The 22177-nt window shown below is 43.2% G+C and overlaps 1 protein-coding gene across 3 annotated transcripts in view; it reads right to left on the minus strand.

The window, feature by feature from the left end:
- Positions 1 to 6511: 6511 nt before the first annotated feature.
- The window catches only part of rce1a (Ras converting CAAX endopeptidase 1a), a 38449-nt gene continuing 22783 nt past the window's right edge, over positions 6512 to 22177 (minus strand). Inside the window, exons 4-9 of one of the 3 annotated variants that reach the window (XM_075450644.1) lie at positions 21993 to 22071; positions 21717 to 21884; positions 17584 to 17655; positions 17409 to 17471; positions 14918 to 15012; positions 6514 to 6936 (exon numbers count right to left, since the gene is read on the minus strand). In XM_075450644.1, the coding sequence (XP_075306759.1) occupies positions 6841 to 6936; positions 14918 to 15012; positions 17409 to 17471; positions 17584 to 17655; positions 21717 to 21884; positions 21993 to 22071 (573 nt within the window). In that variant the 3' untranslated portion in view covers positions 6514 to 6840. Of the gene's footprint in view, positions 6937 to 9665; positions 15013 to 17408; positions 17472 to 17583; positions 17656 to 21716; positions 21885 to 21992; positions 22072 to 22177 lie in introns of those variants that run through there. The other 2 variants (XM_075450645.1, XM_075450643.1) reach the window with 2 other exon arrangements.

Raw genomic sequence — 22177 nt, forward strand, 5'->3', positions numbered from 1 at the left:
ATTCAAAAGAGCTCAAACTAATCTTGGGTCTGGGACTGATTAGTAACCCTGATCTGAAAATAGCTGCCACTCCTCCTCCTCTGCTTGTGGTTCCAGGAACGTGAACATTTAAACAGTCAGAGGGAGTTGCTTCATTAATGCTAACATGATGCTAACATGATGCTAACATGATTCTCCTGCTGCAGCCAGGTTTCTGTAAGACAAAATATATCAATATGATGATCACAAATCAACTCATTCACTAACAGAGACTTCGAAAGGAGAGATCTGTTCAGTTAAAGTTTTTGTTTTAATAATTTCTTTTTGCACAAGAGGATTTGCTCCTTTTGTGTTAATCGATTGGGTGGGTAGCAGCAGGTGGGAAGCTGCAGAGAAGTGTGTAAGACTACAACTATGCATCCTGGTCTGAGCCCTGGGTTGTCATGTTTTAGGGTGGCAAATAAATTCATCCATATTTCTAGAAATGAGAGCTGCTGCTTCCAAAGTGGGATGGATGCCGTCTCTCCTCATCAGACCAGGTTTTCTCCAGAAAGATTGCCAATTATCTCTGTAGCCCACGTTGTTTGCTGGACACCATCTAGACAACCAGCGATTGTAGGACGACATGCGGCTAAACATGTCATCACTGGTCAGATTTGGCAGGGGTCCAGAGAAAACTACGGAGTCCCACATTGTTTTGGCAAAATCACACACCGATGCAACATTAATTTTAGTGACCTCTGATCTGCGTAACCAGGTGTCATTAACGCCGACGTGAATAACTATTTTACCATATTTACATTTATCCTTAGCCAGCAGTTTTAAATAGGATTCTATGTCGCCCGCTCTGGCCCCTGGAATGCATTTGACTATGGCCGCTGGTGTCTCTAATGCCACGTTTCTGACTATAGAGCTGCCAGTTACCAGGGTTTTTTCCTCAGCGGGTGTGTCGCTGAGTGGGGAAAATCTGTTAGAAGCGTGGACAGGTCGATGGTGAACAACGGGCTTGACTTTAGAGCTATGCCTCTTCCTGACAGTCACCCAGCCACGTTGTAATCCCGGCTGCTCGGGTTCTGCTAGGGGGAGGCTAATTGAGCTAGCTACGCTAGGTGGCTCCACACTGGCTAAAGGGATCTGGCTCGCTATCGGTTGATTTTCAACAGTGCAGAGCCGAGCTTCCAATTCAGATAACCTCGCCTCCAAAACTACAAAAAGACTACATTTGTTACATGTACCATTATCGCTAAAGGAGGCAGAGGAGTAACTAAACATCTGACACACGGAGCAGGTGAAAGCAGGAGAAGGAGGAAGAGAACCGGTGGCCATGCTACGCTAGAGAACCAGACACACCGCTAAAAAAAAAATAATGAAAATAAAGATTGAAGATCTGTAGGAGTGTGTTAGAACAGAACTGTAAGCTATAGAGTTTAACAATGCAAAATTGTTCAAGTTATAGATAGAAATAAAGTGATTATCAGTACTCCAAGCAGAGCAAGAAATTCCACAGTGCACAAGCAAGGTAACAGGAAGTGATGCAATACGTATTACCGCAAAGATGACTTCCTCAGTGCGTACGTGGCCCAAACCCAATCTCTCTTCCGCACCTGCTGTCCGAGGCCGGCGCCTCATTTTCGCCATTATCTAGACAGAGCTCATCCTAACCTCAAACAATATGCATGATTCCAGCACAACAAGGCACAATGTGTCATTAGGACAATGTGTCAAGGTTCTGCCCTCCCACACAATCCCCCCTGAAATCACTTATCAGTGATTTAATAAAGATATAATCTAACCTAAAAAATCAAATCTAAAAAATCATCACACATAATCAAGACTAAATTATTCTAATAATCAAAAATAAAATGGAACATATTGAATGAACGAAAATACTGCAAAAAAAAAGAATATATATGTAGCCAAAGCAATGATTAAACAAGGAAATCACAATAATTAATTAATTATGAATAATTAAATGACTACACTACAAGCTAAACTGAAAACCTATCTAGTACACTGCTCTGTCTTTATACAAAGAGAAATGTTGCAAAAGCTGCTCACCATAATGGGCAACACATAACGTAGTAATCTAACAGTGAAGTGTGTTCAGTTGGAGGCATCTTCAGCTTAGCTGCAACAAAGAACAGTACAATCAGAATCAGAATTACTTTATCCTGCCCACAGCACTAACTCTGCACAATGACTTTAAAAGTGATGCTGTGTTGATTTGAACAAGTTGCTCACTGGTGTTGAGGAAGGGAAACGGGTTTGAGGGTTTGAGAGAAAACATTGAGCAATATGTGTGTACTTTTTATGAACACCCTGTAAATTGGGTGCATGTTGGATAGTTTGACATATGGATCTCTCTGACAGTGTGTTTTTGCAAACATGGCAGAAATGAAGTGTGGAAAGCTTGTGAGGCTTTTAATTATACCTAAATCTTTGAGGTCAAAGTGCCAAACTCAATAAATTACAGATCTTTGACTTGCCTTTTCTAGCCCCATGGAACAAAACCATCCCTAAACTCATCAACTGCATCCTCGGCTTGTGGTGCAGCGTCAAACCAAAGCCTCTATTAAACATTTTATGAGAGCTCTTTAGGTTGTAAGGGCAGTGAGGTGATGCTCAAGAGTAGGAAGGGGACCACGTTTCAGTCAAACTCTACATTGAAATGGGGCAGTGGTGGGAGTCTTGGAGGTATGCCAGATTTACTGTGGGAGAACTCCAGAGATGTTTACCAAAAACCCAAGGGAGGTCCAATAACTAAATCCAACTTTAAATTGGCCAATTTAGGGTATTTGCTGCAATCCCAGTTTATAATTGCACAAACATTTCCTTTCACATTGTCTTTTGGAGTCCTTATTTGACTTAGAACACACAACTCTGGGGGTGTAGATAGGGTGTAATGATAGAGGCTCCTATGACTCACAGGGCCTGTGACCCTTTGATGGGGCTGGTCCTGTTTAAGCCACCGTGTGGTCTCATGCTGCATACACAAGGAAACAATTAGCCAAACTCATGTGACTAAGTAATTGTTGAGGACAAGAGTTCAAGTTATCCCTCTTCTTTTAGTTCAGAAGTCCACTGTAAAGCACCTCTATACATTCCAAAAATATTGCACATATTTGTCAGACAGGCAAGCTCAATGTGACATACACCAAATGGCAATTCAAAAATTCTGAAAACTATAATACTTTCAAATAAATCCACCTCGTCCTCACATTAGGGTAACATTTGCCAAACATTTACAGTCATGTTTGTGTTCAAATACCACTGGGTCAAGGCAGCCAGCCTTGAAAGCCTTCTCACGCTCCAACTGAGCCCTCCTATAAATGGAACAGGAAGAAGAGGTTTAGAGCATGAAGAGAAAGGTCAAGCAGAAAAGGGAAAAGCAGGGGTGGCTAAATAAGTGAGCGAGAAAAGCAAAGATTTTAAAGGACAAAGTATTTTAGTGGCACTGTATGCATGTATATCAGCTCATGTGGGAGCTCAGCACCAGTTTATTTTCAGCATTCTTCTGGCTGCAAGAGTTTCATCCAAAGGTCTAAAAATAGCAATAACAATAACATTTCAATTCAACTTTAACCTTGAGCTTCTTAGATATGTTGTCTCCCTACAACATTAGTTTTGTTGCAAACCCTGTAAATGGCAAAACTGGGCTGAAAACATACCCAGCAGCTGGAGCACTTCAGAGAAATACACTTCATCTCAAAAACGGCTATTAAGGCTATCAAAGAACGCCACGATAACACAAACACAATTCTATCTATTAAAATGCTCACGGACCACATTATCTAATATATAGCGAGATAAGTTTGATTTTGTTTCAGACATTCTACTTTTGCACTCTGTGGGAACATAGATAGATAGATAGATAGATAGATAGATAGATAGATAGATAGATAGATAGATAGATAGAACGAACCAGGGTTAGCATCCCCACCCCGCTGTGACTGGTGTGCAGTTGGTGAGAGGCTGAGGCAGCTTGTGGCTGTAAAAAGATGGTTGTTGTGGTGTGAGGAGCAGATCTATATAGGGAGTATAGGGAATTACTCACTGAGTCTGGTCCTTTATTTTATTATTTATTTTTTCGTTAGCACAAGTTTCTTGTGTTTACCTTGAATAGGGATGGCTCAGGTAATCCTGAAACATCCCATAGTTAAGCTGCTATAGGCCTAGACTGCTGGGGGGGCCTCATCTGTCACACCTTTCCTCACTTTACTCTCTTTATGTATATGTGATATTATTGTGGTCATTAACTCGTGTTTCCCTGTTCCAACAGATATCCTTTGAATGGTGTTAACTAAATATACTGAGGGTGAGAGTGACAAACAAAAGGCGAGGCAAACAGCAAATTAAGACCTGGTGTAAAACAAGAACAGAAGTAAACTCAAGCGAAAAAACGGGAAGACAGTCAAAGCAGCATATTTGATTATTTCTTACCTTGTATATGACTTTATTTGGGTTAATGCTATTTACATGGTAATGTCTCATTAAGAGTAAGGGCTCAATTGGGTTGATTTCGAAATATTGCTGTACATTGGAAGTGACTGGAGTATCGTATGTACTTAACTTAAAAACTCACATACATGAAAACAAAGCATATGACAGGATGCAGAGTTGTAGCCTTACACACTTCCCTGCAGCTTCCCACCTGCTGCTACCCGCCCAAAACCCCATAATGACTGATTCTGCTCCCACACCACCCAAATTAAATAAATCAATAAACACAAGAGGAGAAAATCCAGAAAACCTAAAAAAAAAACTCCTGTAATCCAATTTAGGGTCGCGGGGGGACTGGAGCCTACCCCAGCTGTAATTGGGCGAGGGGCTGGATTTGGGAGCTCCATTCTGAGGAGCTTCTACCACTGTGCGGTGGAGAGCGTCATCTGCACCTGCATCACCATGTGGCACGGCAGCATCACAGTGTGGCACGGCAGCATCACCGTGTGGCACGGCAGCATCACCGTGTGGCACGGCAGCATCACAGTGTGGCACGGCAGCATCACCGTGTGGCGCGGCAGCATCACCGTGTGGCACGGCAGCATCACAGTGTGGCACGGCAGCATCACCTTCACCGTGTGGCACGGCAGCATCACAGTGTGGCACGGCAGCATCACAGTGTGGCACGGCAGCATCACAGTGTGGCACGGCAGCATCACAGTGTGGCACGGCAGCATCACCTTCACCGTGTGGCACGGCAGCATCACCTTCACCGTGTGGCACGGCAGCATCACAGTGTGGCACGGCAGCATCACAGTGTGGCACGGCAGCATCACAGTGTGGCACGGCAGCATCACCTTCACCGTGTGGCACGGCAGCATCACAGTGTGGCACGGCAGCATCACCGTGTGGCACGGCAGCATCACCTTCACCGTGTGGCACGGCAGCATCACCTTCACCGTGTGGCACGGCAGCATCACCTTCACCGTATGGCACGGCAGCATCACCGTGTGGCACGGCAGCATCACAGTGTGGCACGGCAGCATCACCTTCACCGTGTGGCACGGCAGCATCACCTTCACCGTGTGGCACGGCAGCATCACCTACACCGTGTGGCACGGCAGCATCACCGTGTGGCACGGCAGCATCACCGTGTGGCACGGCAGCATCACCGTGTGGATGTAAATAAGATGAAAAACATGTTTCTGACTCATAAATCTACATCTGTGAACACATTTATCTGGACATCAAAGTCAAGCTATAATACATAATTTCTTTTTCTTATTCATTATAATGTTGAATTAAATGGGATTAGATTCTACTTTGAGAGACTGAGAATCCTATTCCAAAATCCATTCTGGAAAAGATCTGCTGAAGGAATTTAGAAAGTTACAGCAAAGAACCACAGCAGAAACAGCTGAATCCGGTTTGATCAAAGCAGTTTGATCAAAATTTAGAAAAATGTAACATTTTAGGAAGAAGATATTAACACTTGATCAGTCAGTATCTTCTTTTAAATCACCTTTAAAGATGTATCTATTTTACAAAGCCTTTTCTTTAAATAAATATTTTCATATTTATCTGGCATAGTGGGTTTTTTTTGGTTTTACGTCTCATTCAATTCTTTTATATATATATATTTCAGCAGTGCTATATTCAAATATTTTGCAAATTACACCAACGCGGTTCCAGTCCAGAGCCCAGTTTAAAACAATGAGTTTTTTTAAAGTAACAAAGTTATCTTTGTTGTGATTAAAGCAACATATACTGTCCCAGCACCGTATTAATTGTGACATGTTTTTGTAAATCTACAGTATTTTGCTGTGTGGCAGACTGCTAGATGAGTGTACTTACACATGTTAAAACTATGTATGCCTGCTTGTTTACCAAATAGTCTGTAGATATGTAGGGAGCAATATGGAAATATTAATTATTGAAATAAAACATTACCGTCAGAACCAGACTATTTTTGGAACAGACTCCAGGTTAATCACAGTTCTTGTTGCTCTTGTTGGAGAGAATGAGATCAGACGACCAATAACCGTGGAACATTTTCAATTCAATTCAATTCAATTCATTTTTATTTATATAGCGCCAAATACAACAAATGTCATCTCAAGGCACTTAGATAATAAAATCCAATTCAAGCCAATTGGAATTCAATTAATTGTAATCATAATTTTATGACCACAGTCAATTTAATTCAGTTTTACTTCTATAAATCAAATCACAATAAATGTCATCTGAAGACATTTCAAAAGTACAGTCCAATTATAATTCAAATAATTGTAATCTCATCATAATCCAATTAAATGCGCCGGAGATGTGGGGGACCATGTTGTTGTTTTCTGGACCTTCAGAATCAGGTGGTCTGCTGAGCACCAGGACAGTTCCTCTTCCTCAGTGCTGGATGCTGTCATGTCATGAGCCGCATTCGGACAGGCCGTTCTGATAACTGCCCTTCCCCAGCGGAACTGTTTCAGTCTGCATTCCCACATGAGTCGGACCTGATAGGGACTGATGCGACAGCGACGTGTTACTTTAGCGCCACATTCAACAACAAAACAGAACAAAACAGAACCTGGTAAAAGTAAGGAGAGAAGAAAAAAACACCACCAAGAAGCTAACATGGAGAGCGGGGAGGCCACCGTGTTCATGGTCTGCATGATGGTGATATTAATCATGGACGATCACATCAGGCGTCTAACATGGAGGCTGGAAGAGCTCACAGAGAGAGTCAGGAGACGAAGGATGGAGCGCAGGCCATACTTCTTGGTTTCATGAGGGAAGGAGAGCAGAGCGCCGCAGACCAAGGAGACCACGTGGAGGTTTAACTTATTAAACACGCCAAGGTTGTGTCCGTGTCGTATAAGGAAACATTTCAGCCTGACAACATGACAAGGGGCGGAGCTACCAACCACCAAACACCTCCGTCAGATGTGTTCCTATAGAACCCAGAACAGACCCAGCTGAGGAGAAGGAGCTGAAATGGTTCCAGGAACTGAGGGAGATGGTCCCGACTCCCGAGTTTCTGCATGTGCGAATGCGGGAGAAAACGGCCCCGTGGATTAAAAGATTATAGGAACTGCTAAAGGTTCCTACAGAGCGAATGCGGCTTATGTTATCTCCACATCTGACAGGATGAGGTCTCCAAAGCTTTAATGGCTTCATCTCTGTTATCAAATGTAAAGTTAGAAACATATTGACGGTCATATTTATATGACCGTCTGACAAAACTGCTTCGAGGCATGGCATGAAATGAAATCTCTTCAATCTTTTTCAGTCAATCATTCAGCTTACTTTATAGAATTATCTCTCTCTATACATACATATGGTCTTTATTACAGCTCTCTCCTGACACCCACCGTTGGTCTGTGAGAATGTTGCTGTGTAGTCTTACTCATGTCCATGATTACCACGATGCCTCCTTTCAAACTAGCCCTAACCCTCATTAAATATCAGCATGTGTAAATGAACGTTATGCTTTTCAGTGGGTTATATTACTGTATGTTTATATTCTAAGAATATATAAAAGTCTATAAAGCATGAGAGAAAGTTTGGCTCAGACATCCTCATGCATGTGTGTGTGGAATGTGAGCACAAGGCCTTCTTCTGCTCGTCCAATGGATGAGAGCTACATTGACTCTTTTTTTAAACGTGTTGTTCTTTTCATGACCCTGTTCCCCACAGGCGTTCGGACCTGTGGGGAACAGGGCTCATGCAGGGACTGAAATGCCCTTTAGTTGTTACTTTATCTGTGTGTTCATGGAGCTGTTTCTACATTCTGAACCCCCCCCACTGGGGGATGAATAAAGTATTTTTCTATTCATTTGGTTAATCTGAGTGTTCCTGAACTCTATGCCTGTGTTGTGCAGGATAGAGTTGAGGATATACCAGGATTATGTTTCTGTGTCCAAATCCCAGCGCACCCCTGCACACTTCTGCTGACACAGGGATGTCCCCCCTGCAGAGGGCCACAGGGGCCACAGGGGCCACAGAGCGCCCGTACAGGGCAAAACAGGCATTCTACTATTAAGATGCAAAGCCACGTCCTCTTTCCTGTTGATCAGGAGAACTGCCCCGTAAACACGTCGGATTACAGTTTCAGTGCAATCTGTTGCTTTCCTTAGCTAGGAAATTGTTTTTGAATTGGCTCTATATGAATTATTTTATTAATAATTATGATTACAATTAATTGAATTCCAATTGGCTTGAATTGGACTTTATTATCTAAGTGCCTTGAGATGACATTTGTTGTATTTGGCGCTATATAAATAAAAATGAATTGAATTAGTGCAGATGTAAGCATGTAGCACCACTTTAAGCAGAAACTAAATGCTCAATTCTTTTTCCTGCCGTCAGCTGTTTCACTGCTCCTCAACTAAGAATTTCTTCCTTCTTTATCAACAAATATGTCCTTTATATATAGAGAGTGGGACTCAGGTCCTCAGTCATTTATGTATCTTTCCTAAAGTAGACAAAAGTCTCCCACACCTGGAAGCGCTGAGCAGCTGGCGCACAGCAGGAATGCGAACATGGCAGTGCCAGGGACCCCCGCGCTCACAGGATTAGCACCGGGGATCTTCTGTTTCTCCACCCAATCATGCAGCTGTCGCTGTGATTGGACTCTTCTTTGTCTTTAACAGATTTTTCCTCCAACCACCCACGTCAAATTTAAAAGTTACAAATATTTGATGAAAACAGACTTTTCTCAGTCTCAATATTTCATGCTATCCGTGTTAGCAGTTATCTGGGTTGTTTGTTCGAATGTGCATAAAAATTGTTATATAAATAGATGATCATTTTTTCCCACAAAAATTCAAGAGCAGCTGGGCAGTAAAGCAGGCTAACACATGCAGAGCACACAGCCTGTGGTCAGCCCAGCAGGTGGCGCTAAGAGCCTTTGGATTTGGTAGAAAATGTAAAGGACACATGGTCTGTGTCAGATCAGGTGATCAGGTGATCAGAGACAGCTCTGAGACGCTGGTCACAGCTCCCCTGCTGCCCTGGATTCAGAGTGAAGCATTTAAAAACTCTTTCTGCTTTCTGTCTCACTGATCCATCAGAAAGGATGAAAAGATCCAGGAAGCCCTTCAGACTGCTACTCCAGTGAGGCACTGTTTGTCTGCTCGGGTAACATGAAGACACAGAAATGCATGGGACTGGACTCATGCTGTTTTGTTCTACAGCAGAATGTGTTCAGCAGGTAGAACAGATCATTTAAAGAGGAAGAGACAGACGCTGGCAGATGTAGAAAATGACTTTTATTTACAAATAGATATTTTGCAGTGAGTCTAGATTTTTTTCATAAAAGATTGTCAAACTAAAACTTTGTTCTGTAGTCTAACTAGAACTGTGCAAGTGGAACAAAGAGAGCATCAAATGACATGCGCTTATCTGTACACTCTGTCACCAAAATACATCTGATTAGAAAATATAGCGCTCAGTAGAAACACTCTGTGGGACCAGCTGCTTCGGACGTCAGGAGTTCTGAAAAGGACTCTTCCTCGTGGTGTTGGGTATGAAAATACTGAGCCGCAAAAATAGACTGCAGTGTCCATTTCTGCATATTATTACACGTTTACAGCTTCTACACCTCTAGCAGCGAGTAGCCCACATTACTGGTAAAAGTCTCCGTGTGTGCGAGCTGATGTCCACCGCAGGGAACCGAGAAGCTTCAGATCGAGCAAAGGCTCGGAGTGAGGCAGTCGTGGAGTTTATGCTGGAACACACGTGTTACAGGTGAGGAAATCCCAATCAAGCTTGACCAGATGCAGACTTTATATTAGAATGTGACAGCATATCCAAAGGGAAGAGGAGAAAGAAACCCGTGTGAGACCCTGTGCCTTAGCTCTGAGCTGGAGTGGTATCTGCCCGCTGTGGTGGCAGAACGCAGCACAGCACACGGGTTCAGCTCCGAGAGTGGAGCTGTGTTAGGAGCCTGGACACACAGTCTGACACTAATCTGGGTTTTAGCATTTGGAACTAAAGCCCCATGAGGACAGAATGACAGTTGTAGGGGGCAGGTGAGGAAATTGGACTGGATTTAAGAACATTCAGCCAGATGACTCACGAAAAGACAGCAAATCATTGAATAATAAATGTTCCTAAATGTTTGCTTAGAAATCCCTTTCCTGAGACTGGTGCTTCTGAAGTTTCCCTCAGTATCACAGCACTGCTTACAGTAACATGCATGTGAACATCCATATGCTACAAATATGAAAGACTTTGGCTCCAATCAGCGCTCCTGAGGGGCAGAACATCCTCTGATGGGAGTTTAATTCCCACTGAGAGCAGTGGGTTCTCATCCTTTCTAACCTGGGCTGACTGGGACTGACACGGTAAACTTCTCCTGTGGTAATGGGGATGGGGATGGAATCCAAATATCCTCAAACTGTCCTTTCTCTACAACTTCCAGTTCAAACACAAGAAGCTGTACAGAAAGACTTCAGAGTTTCAACACAAGTCAACACAAATATTTAATACAATAGGCTCGTGCAGAATGGCCGTCCTGTCCGTTAGCACGCTACACCCAAGGCCCACAGTCTGAGATCAGTGTTTTCTGGGAATTCCACTTTAAATGATACATGTATGTAGTGATTTTTATGTAGCTTCATCCAGCAAATTAAGCACATCTCAAATTACAACTGCATAAATCTTAAAGCTCCTGCCGTGAACGCCAGAAAGATTGAAGTGAACAACACCTCTCTTTGTCAGATTAGTTTTAGTCTGTTCAAATACAATGCTGTCGCAGTATAACAGTGAGGACAGGTGTGAAGTCATGGCTCTAAGGTAACAGCAGTCCTCTGAAACAAGAAGCGTTGTGCACATGCTAAAAGAAAACGGAGTTAGGCTGAATGTGATGCCAGAGGCTGCACTCTGTCACCCCCTGCTGGCAGCTTCAGGTAGAAGCATTAAAACACACTTCCAGCCCACAATAATTCCACTGCCCTTCGATAATAATCTATATAAAGAGATGGAAACCTTCCCCCCAACACAGGATTTATTGGATTCTTCACAGAACCAGGGCAGCTTCTGGAGCTTTCCTTCCCTTCTCTCACCTCATTTATCACCATCCTTAGAATCTATAAATGTCTTCAACTAGTTAACACGAACAAATGATTATCTAAACACAAGCTAGGAAAAAAGCTAGTGATGCACCTTTGGCCACTCTGCGGAAGAGGAATATTGGAAGAATGATAGAGAATCCTAAATGGGTCAGAGTCCACGGCTATGACTGCCACCCAACCGGGAACCCAAGCAGGACTAACCTCACTACTCTTTTAAAATCCTCAGAATCATGTGGAGTCTTTCACATTTCTCAGACAGTTCTACCATGTACGAGCAAGTCTTTCTTTCCAAATCTAAAAAATAGTGTTAAAATGTGATGATAGGCACAGTACAGTACACCACTCCCACCAAGACAAATCAAGAACTTTAAAAGAACTGGGCTCACCTTCGGAGTGTTACACCTCCACTATTTCTATTTGCATTCAAAGCTCCACTGTAAATGTTACTGTACATCCTTTTATGAAGATCTTAGCCATCAGTCTTTCTTAAGGACATTACTGTGAGATTCGGCATCGTTACAGACCATCAGCAGGGTGAGATGTAACCCACACTGCTGATGGCACAATGATGCTACCAGTTTTAAACATCTAGTGGAGCTGAAAACAAAATGCTTCCCAACATTATTTGGCTGCTTGGTAACAGACAGGTGAGGGCAGGGCCATTTCCTGTCTTTTAAAACCCTCAAGAGAATGAAACATATCATTTTTGACAATGTTTTTAAAGAATTGGCTATGTCTGTATCCAAATTCATGTATTCAATCTCAAGTGTTGCGGAGAAAAAACCTGATTGGCCTGATTGACAGTTTCCTTAATGCTGTCATTGGAGCATGACCACACCAAAGACTTTATGGTGCGTATGTAATATGCAGCCATTACGGAAGCCGAGAACGGCCAACGAATTCATTCATAATGTGTTTGTCTTGATTTCAACCTACAAAAGCGGACACGAACGGCTTCCGTACATCTGCTAACCGCTAGCCCCGAAACAAACCCAGTCAAGTAAACAAACTAACGAACATAGACATAACATACGTATATTATTACTGAGAAAAGATCTTTGTTATATCAAGATAACAAAATAATAAGTCTGGGTTTCTTTTGTTTGTTTTTCACAACTTTGAAATAATAAGTCGTTATCACGAGATAACAGTGCATAAAAATAAAAAAAAATCCATGGCCGTTCTCAGCTTTCCGTATGCCATGGCACAAGCTCGAGTATAAAGTCAGTGGGTCTCGGATCTTATAAATGTTTCGAAGAGTCATGAAAAGTTGTGTTGCCAATGCAAGAAAGCATTTGTCCTGGTTGGATTTCACCTACAGACAAGTGGTTTATACAATAAGGCTCAACAGTGCTGGTGTAGCTGCCTAATGCTGTAAGACTGGAGCTATCTACGTTAGTATGTACACGATCAGATGAAGTGGGAATGACAGCCAAAGAATCTTGCTCTTATCTCCCTTTAAAAAGTAGCAACATGTAACAGAAGCGAGTGAATGACTGGCAGCATTAGGTCGGTTTAAACCTATCCAGTCCGTAGACATACTGTGTATAGACAGACAACTGCAGAAACCGGAGCAACATCTTTGGAATGAATGAAAAGCAATGAGCAAAAAATGTGGCTAACAACCTAAACATTTCCATGGAAAAGCCTGAAATATACTCTGTGGAAGATGCATGCCATATGCAATGATTGGACAATAAAACATCATGTATTAGAGAATATGTCCCATGGAACACATCTTTAGCCTCGCTGTAAAAGGAGGTCATACACATAATAACAATGATGTCGACTTTAATGTTTCGCACCTGATCCTGTCAGCGTGCGGACCACCCTGAGCTGGAGGAGCACGACAATGCGGATTTTTCATGTGTGCACTTTAACAGAGGACATTTCAGGCCTAAAAAACAATCCCACCACCAACCCAACCAACAAAATAACAAACTATAATCAATGAAAAATGTACATTTTGCATACTAAAGACAGCCATAATCTCACTCATTCTATGAAACCAAACGTTTAAAAGTATTTAAGGAAATGTCCCCCTGCTAAAACACAACCATAATGAGACAAACTTTAAAAGATATTTGGGATACTGGGACCATTTTGCCTATTGGTTCATTTCTACCATTTCAATCATACCACAGGGGCATTCCTGTATTTTAACCCAGTTACTACGTGGATAACAACAGCTCCAACACCAACAGCTTCCATGTCTTCATCAAGGGATGCAAAGGGAAATTTCAGAGTTGTGACAACTAGCCATCACCTGCTTCTCCAAGATCCACCTGACTCTGAGCTGAACTGCTAAATGTGAAAGCCCAAACCCATCATTACTATCATAGAGTGGTAGCTTCTGACCAATGCAAAAAATCAAAACCCCACAGCTTCACAAAGTCCCCAACCCATCCTGATATACTGTCACCTCTTTTTTTTTTTATATAGTTTTGGCCATCATCACAATTAACAATAATTCATAAATGATTTAGCAAATAACATTAGCGGTCCAACAGGGGGGAAAAAAAGCCAACTGTTGTAGATGTACTTCTATCCTGAACGCAACCCTAAATTTCTGATACCGAGTTCTATTGGCCATCTTTGTTTTGGCTAAAGCTCCAAACTATAGTGGAATCTCGAGCTATTTTTCCGTAGAATTAAATTCTCTCATGCAGCTGAAATTTGTCTCTTTTGGTCTTTTTTTTTTCAGGTTATCGCCTGCTGGATCAGAACACTTTGCTGATGCAACCATGGGCAGCAACACTGTGAGCAGGTGAAGTAGGACTGGAAGGAGGTGGGTGGATGTTCCTATTTAGTAGCACTTCTCAGAAAACTCTGATATTTTGCTTCCAGAGAATTTCCAGGTCATTTTATTATTATTGATAGAAATGACCACCAAACCTATAAAATGGGACCACTAGAACACCAGATAATCAGACTGGGTGAACAAAGAACATGAGGAAAAAGAACATTGCCGTCTCATCAGTAACTGATAGAGGAGTACTCCATCAGTGCTTTGTCAACATGACAAGTATCACATGTCAGGGTGGCCGCCCAAGATAAAGAACCTGTTCTTGGAACTGGACGGTTTTGGGTTCGTTCGCTTGAGGATACTCTGAGACGAGTTCCAGCAGAGCTCCTCACTTCTCCATCACATCAGAGCCCATCTCCAGCAAAGCTGAACAGGACTTTAACTCTACCTTCCAATTTAATTAAAAAAGAAAAAAAACAATTGCATTGCTCAATCAGTGGGATGTACCATGACAATGGCAGAGGGGTGTGTGCCAGTAAAGCAGGGATCAGGAGAAACAGAGGGAGCTGGGGGGGGAGGCGAGGGAGCACACGGGGGTGGGGGAGCCATAGTAGGAGGGCTCTGTGAAGGGGAAAAGAAAGATGAAAAAAAGAAGGACCCCCAGCAGGTAGGAAGAAAGAACCGTGAGTCGCTGAGGGTGCTCCAGGGCTGTGCTGATTGCAGGGAAACCCATGTAGTTACAGAAGGAGTGACAGAGAACCGGACCCATCAGGTGACCTGCAACACAAACAGGAGTGGGTGGGTTTATGCTGCAACATCTGGTGCTGGATGCTCAGAATGAGCAGTCCGGGAGGTAGACCATCATACTGTCTGAACAGGAGCACCTCTTCCACATTCATAGTGGCTGTGTTCGAAACTGCATACTTCTCCTACTACTCATACTAACTTTAACTTTTTTAAGTTCCTGGATGCATACTAGATTCTCCTAAATGTTGGGTATGCATCATGAGGTTACTACTCATACTCAAACTACCCAAGATGCAATGTAACGTGACGTCGCCGATCGTCATTTCCTGTCAAAACGGCAGTTTCAAGCTAGCTACAACGAGGGTAGGTTCACTTCCTGTTTTCAGAACAAAAGCACCAATTGTATTGTAATGGCTTTCCCTATGATGGCTATAAAAGGCAACGGGTATTTTATTTTGTGAAAATGAAGTGCGTTGCTCACTGCGGCTAGCTTTAGTAGCGCCGAATTCGTGGGAAGAAAATTGTAAACAGCCGGTATTTTGTCAGATTTTCAACACGTTGGGGATCTAAACGACTACTTTCTCACCTGAAAATGTTTCAAATGTTGCTAAAGTTTACAGAGTTTATAGAAATGAGCTGGCCTGAAGCTGATTTCGGCTCGGGCAGGAGCGAAGTGCATTGTGGGTAAACACTCTGCATACTGTCTGATCGATGAGTATGCAGTATGCAAGTATGTAGTATGTAGTAGGCGGTTTCGAACACAGCCAGTGTCTGTACGGACCCCCTCAACCCTGAATAAAGCAGGTATAGAAAACAAATGAGGAAAAAATGGAAGCTGGAAAAGCCTTTGGTGTCACGCTGATCGAACTATTGAGTTAGTTTGCTACTAGTTCATTCCGGTTTTCCAAATAATTTCAGTTTGTTGTTGGCTTCCAATCACCACTTTCCCATTTTCAAATCAAGGTAACTTCCTATTACAAATGTTTTGTATTTTGTAATAATTTTTTATTGTGAAACAAACAAGAAAGAATACAAGAAAAACTGTAAACTTGGCCCTGCATAAGGTGAACAGCCCCTCCAAAGTCCCAGGTTTCCATCCAGGTTTCCATCCAGGTTTCCATCCAGGTTTCCATCCAGGTTTCCATCCAAGTTTCCATCCAGGTTTCCATCCAGGTTTCCATCCAAGTTTCCATCCAAGTTTCCATCCAGGTTTCCATCCAGGTTTCCATCCAGGTTTCCATCCAGGTTTCCATCCTGCTCCAGCTGCTTTAGGTCGGAGGGGTTCTGCTTGTGCACACCTTTATTCAGCTCATAGGTAAACCTCATGGGAGGTAATGCATATCATATCCACATCAGTGAGTGAGGTCAGGGTGTTCTCTGGTCAACAACAGAAGATGTTTGTGGAAAACTCACCCACAGTGGTGTCAGATGGAGATTGGGTTTTGGCCACATACGCACAGAACTTTATCAGAATGTAGAAGAGGAGACAACAATCTATGATTGGGAATTCCTTGTACGCTGCTGTGTGACATGCATGTCTGATGTTTCCTTAAGAAATGACCCAGGAGACTGTCCAACAACTCGAGTTCTTTCTCCACACCAACCTCTGCTCCACTCTAAGATCTCTGGAAGATGGAAAGCCTTTTCCTGTGTTGGTCACCAGCCATCACTCCCTAAATGCTGAGCGGTTTCCCACTCACTGCTAATGAAGACACCAAACCTGACAGGTTTGTGGAATCTAAGAAAGCAGCACTGTTGAAGAATGATAAAAATCCCTGTGGCCAGATGTGCCGTGCTCAGAGAGACCTGCAGCTGTAGTTGCTGTAACTTTGGAGGGGTGAATGGTTGTGCAGGGTCAAGTTTACAGGAGGTTTCTTTACTGAACGCTGAATGGGTATGAATAACTCTTTTTTCTGTTGTTTTTTTTTATTTCAATCTTATTAATACTTTTCATTTCATTTCACCAATTTGGAATATTACAACAACACAAAAAATAAAATGAAATAAAATACAGGTTACATTAAAAAAAAAATGGGAAAAACCGAAATGGGGTCACTTGGGGAAGGGGAGACGGGGACTCGATTTTGGATGAGCCAATCTCATCTGTATCTCAGGGTGCTGATACAGAGTGTTGAAGTAATCAATAGTAAGGCCCTTTGTGCATGTGCTACCATTCCCCATGTACTGAGAGGGAGTCTCAGCTCTTAGAGAGTTAGTCTACTTACTGTTAGATATTCTTACTTTCAGGTTTTTTCCCCAAATCTATCAAACTCTTGGGTTATTCCATGCCAATACTTGTAAACAAACAAACATCAATGGGTCCTCACTATTAGGAACAGGCAGCAGGCTCCAGCCACTATCCTTCTTGTACAGTGTAGGAAATTTTTTTTCAAAAAGCAACAGAATGTTAAACTTAAGCTCCTCACCTGTTCTGATAAAGATGAAGGCAGTATAAGCTCCAAATACTGCTGTGTAGGAGAACTGAAACACTGTAGCAGACCAGAGAAACAAGAATGTCCTCATCAGCTGTGTGATGCCGTCACAGGGAATGTCGAGCACTCAGTGAAAGGATGAGACTGCATGAAACACATGAGCACTCACCTGCAGAGAGGAAGATCCCCGACAGCGTCCCCTGCCTGAACCTCAGCAGCTCTATCACATGGTGGAAGTGAGCTGGAAAACAGGCCACAGCAGAGCTTCACAGATGCACTCACAGATTTCACTTGCTTAGTAAACAGCAGTAGCAGATATTTCCCATGACAAAGATTTACAACAATAATGTGAAAGTTGATAAAAACTGTTTCTTGTAAACGTCTTGCTATGCTTCGTCCAACCAACCAGATTAGTTTATAGAGTTTATATTACAGTGACGGCTGTGTGGCAACTTATCAGACCCATAAGGGTAATGACGTAAAAATCAGCGGTCGATTTCCAAACTAATGGAATTATCAAACTCGAGACTTCAAATATATTTTCTACAAGATGTTGCCGCAAAGAAGCGTCAAATTTCCTAAGACATCGATAAAACATCAGCACATTCGATCTATGCAATCACCACAGATTCAAGGTGGGCACCAAAGAATAGCATCCCTTACTCTGCAACTGTTCCCAGTTATGGCAACGAGTAACGCTCAGAGTGCTTACAGACGTTGGATTGGAAGGAAGGACAGGTCCCTCAAGCCCTGCATTGACTACAGGGGCCTCAATGACATCACTATCAAGAATGGTTACCCCCTCCCACTCATGAACTGTTTCAGGGGGCCCGTCACATCCTGGATGCACGGCTCATCCAGGAGTTCCATCACAATGCAGAGCCTCTGTCCTCCCCGTCATCCGAGGTGTCCGATGACGAGGAAGAAGAGGAGGGGTCTTCCTCTGTGGGGAGACAGCTCACCCTCCAAGGAGATGGAGTTCTCGGCGGAGACAATGCACCATTGGCTGGCTCTTCTGGCTTTGGACACGTAAGGTCCTTCCCTTTACTCCGGGCTGCTACAGAACTGAACTGTACGGGTCCGAGGGCTCAGCCCCAAGGCCGGGTTCGGCTTAATCTCTTCCTCCGGAAGATTGAACTGTTTGCAGAGTTTCCTCATCTGCTCAAGCTCCTGTTTTCCTGGTGTAAAAATAAAGGTCATTACTAACTGTTCCTGATTTCCAGAGTGCTTATTTTGGGCCCTAAATACTAGCCTGGGTGCCAGCTGAACTTAGCCCCGCCCATAAAATTTTTGGTCGGGAAGTTCGGTCTGGCTCTGCTCAGTTGGGAAATCTCCATGCTCGACATCGCGACAGTCGACCCAATCAGATTGCCAGGGCGGGCTTTATACGATGATGGACAGATGATCAACAGGGACATTATCGACTACGTCACTAAAGAGCGCTTGGTTTGAATTCGTTTGAAACAAACATGGCTACCGCTGGAGAGCTAGGGTGTGTAGATTCTGCCATCGAGTCTGTTCTACAGGATCTCCACATTGCATTCATTTTGAAAGACGAACAGAGGAACGCGATAAAGGCTTTTATCGATAGAAATTATGTTTTTGCCGTCCTTCCTACAACAAGTGTGTGTCGCTTAATCTACGTCACATACTACGTTGCTCTGGTTGGTTGTAGGTTTATCCAATTGAGCGAAGAGGCATTTTTTCTCCTGGTTCGGTTGAAACACGCCCCATACTCAAAACTCTATCCAGCGGTATCAGACTCAAATTATGACTAGAATCGTGAGTATGACGTAGTCAGGCTACCTAAATACACCCGTTACAGAAACAATATAAAGAAATTCAATACATACACTAAGTCAGTCTAAAAAAGCAAAAAGTATTCCTGCTACCCCAAATATATATGAATAAGGACTCTCCAGATGACAAAAACACTGTATATTGAGGAATCCGAGACGTTGTCAAGTGGCCAACATAGGATTCTTCTTCTGCAACTGTAGCCAATTAATAGATTTGTCCATGTTCTCCCTCCTTTTGTGAAATCATAATCCTTAAGGATTTCTGGTTTTCGATGGACCTTGCCATCCACTGCCTAGCCTTACGCCTTCTTTTTTTTAACACAGACATCAAGATAGTTTTAGTTTTTTTGAGGGCTTTTTATGCCTTTAATGGACAGGATAGTTGAAGAGAGAGATAGGAAGCAGGGGGCAGAGAGAGGGAGAAAGACATGCAGTAAAGGGCCGTCCGATTAGGGACTCGAACCGGAGCGAGGACTGTAGCCTCTATACATGGGGCGCCTGCACAACCCACTACGCCACCGACCACCCGACATCAAGATAGTTTTGAGTGTGAATGCAAACTTAGAAGGGTTAAAGGCCTGTTGTTTGTAGTCAAAACCTGAGCTCTGGCATGTCTTTCTGTAATGTCCACATTTTTAGGAGTTTCTGTCCTAGCTCATGTGAAGTAAAAACATGATCAGAGATGATACGGTGTCCAGAGTCCTGTGTCATGTAGAGGACAACTCTAATTCTTTGGTTGTTCTTAGGGACTTGTCCCACTGGCTTCCCTATGTTAGTTCCATGCATATGATGAAACAACATCACAGGCAGCTCTGATCTTGATTTTGTATTTTGCAGGTATAGATGATCATGTACTGCCTAAATGGCAACAGCTGCACCTCAACAGTGGAATGAGGGGCAGGATTGTAGGGTTATCAATATAGGTCCTGATGGCAGCTAGCTTGTCTCTCTGATGCTGAGCAAATTTGTCATTTTAATTGTCAAAGAGGATAACCCTTGAAATAATGTGAAAGTTTTCCAGAGGCACTGTATCAAAGTTCTCTCCTAGTTTTAGCATCTCAGAGAAATTCTGTTGATTCCCCTTTGGATCTGAAAACCCCAGCAAAGATAAGATCCAAATACACCGTTCCTTTTCAATTTGTGCAATTCACAAAGATTTCCTGGATGTCCTCAAATATTTAAAAAAATGTTCTTAAGAAGACTTTCCATCCTGTATGTGAGTGTAGGCCCCGGCTGCATTTTGATCACACTGACAGCGCTGAGGGCTTGGCTCTTTCTTTGGACAGACCAAATTCAGTTTCACCATTTCTTTGACAGTCATGTCTCTCCACTTGCTGGCTGTTGATGGGCTACCTGCTGACTGACTGGTTCCTGTGGCTGGTCCTGTTGTAGACTGTTAATAGGCTGAAAGGCTTAAGGCCTCAGTATGCTTCTCCGTCGCTATCCCTCAAGCCGTCTCCGTAGTCCGTCCTTTCCAAGTTCTCCGTCGGGATGTCGGATACCCAAGGCAGTTCACCTTCCGATCAGTAGGCGTCGCTACGTTAGACGACCCGATGTCACGACGTCTATGGTGAAAGTGGTTGATTGGTTGATCAGCTTCCGGCTCCGTTCCACTCCTCACAGTGAACGATGGCGACTGAGAGAGAAAGACTGTTGTTGGAGTTGGAGCTTGTTGAAATTGAAATGCAAATAATTTTAACCAAATGTTGCACACAGTAAATTCTTTCAAAAATGGCGGTGTTGTTGTTCTGAGAGGAAGGAGCTTAACCGGAAAAGTGATTCCGGAAATGATGTTATAAAATTAGCTGACCAATCACAACCCTTGCGGTCTTCGTTGCCTCGACAGACAGATAGGAATTTTGGCCGACGCACGCAAGCTACGGAGGTTGCTCCGGGAGGGTCTCCGTTGACGGAGAGGGCTCTGCGTAGGCGACCATAAATCAGCCTTTATGCTCTGGCTGGCTGCTGACAAGCTTGTTCTGTGGCTGGTTGCCAATGGGCTCACTTTGGAGCTGGCTCAAGGTTGAATTCATCTTCTTCAAAGTCACTGTCAGGCTCTGAAGTGACAGAAATGGGATCTTTCAACTGGCTTTGCATTGCACCTCACACACACCATATCCAGACTTTTTGTTATCATTTGTGGGTCCAGAGGATTTTTTTTTTTTATGTTCTTCACAGAAAATGAGCCCTAGCAAAAGAATGAGGTTGAAAAGATAACGAATGGTATTGTGTTTCTTTGGGCAAACATTGAAAATTGATCGCACAGACCTGAACACCAATACAGGGTTTGGACATTTTTATAAACATATTCAATAATCACTTATGTGGGTAAAATGTTTTACTAGATTTAGCTTTTTAAAAGGAAATAACTCAAAAAAAGGTTTTTCATCATTCATGCAAGGCAGCGTGCAACGGTGGAAAAACACATGCCATGATCTAAAAAAGCCTGGAAGAAAGAAAGAAATTCACAACCTGCAGTTAAGCTGCTCAAACCTTTACTCACCCACTCCAAAAAAAAGGGGGCAGGTGAAGATGGCAATGGATGGGCCCGCACACGGCACCAACATGGGCAGCATACAGGCCCTGAACACCAGCTCCTCTGTTAATGGGGCCACCACCTGATTCCTCAACCAGCGCATGTCACTGAGACACAGCGTCCAGAAGCATGGGTCTGCAGGAAGACACACACACACACACACACACGGTTTCACCGCTGAAATAGTCTTTCTGTGAAACACATTCCGATAAATAAATGAGTAAAGCTTGTTAGCTAGCTCACCGAGGGCCACCCGGATCCCATCTGTGAAGCTCCAGGGACAGTCCATGGCCAGCTGCATGAGGGGGCCCATAAAAAGGACCTGCAGTAGAGAGGCACACAAACACCGTTTCTATATCTCCATTTTTTTTATTCATTTAGCAGACAGTCTTATCCACTGGGGAGCACACTCAGGGGGCATTGTAGAG

The sequence above is a fragment of the Odontesthes bonariensis genome, chromosome 19 (assembly GCF_027942865.1).
Source record: "Odontesthes bonariensis isolate fOdoBon6 chromosome 19, fOdoBon6.hap1, whole genome shotgun sequence".
Classification (NCBI taxonomy): Eukaryota; Metazoa; Chordata; class Actinopteri; order Atheriniformes; family Atherinopsidae; genus Odontesthes; species Odontesthes bonariensis.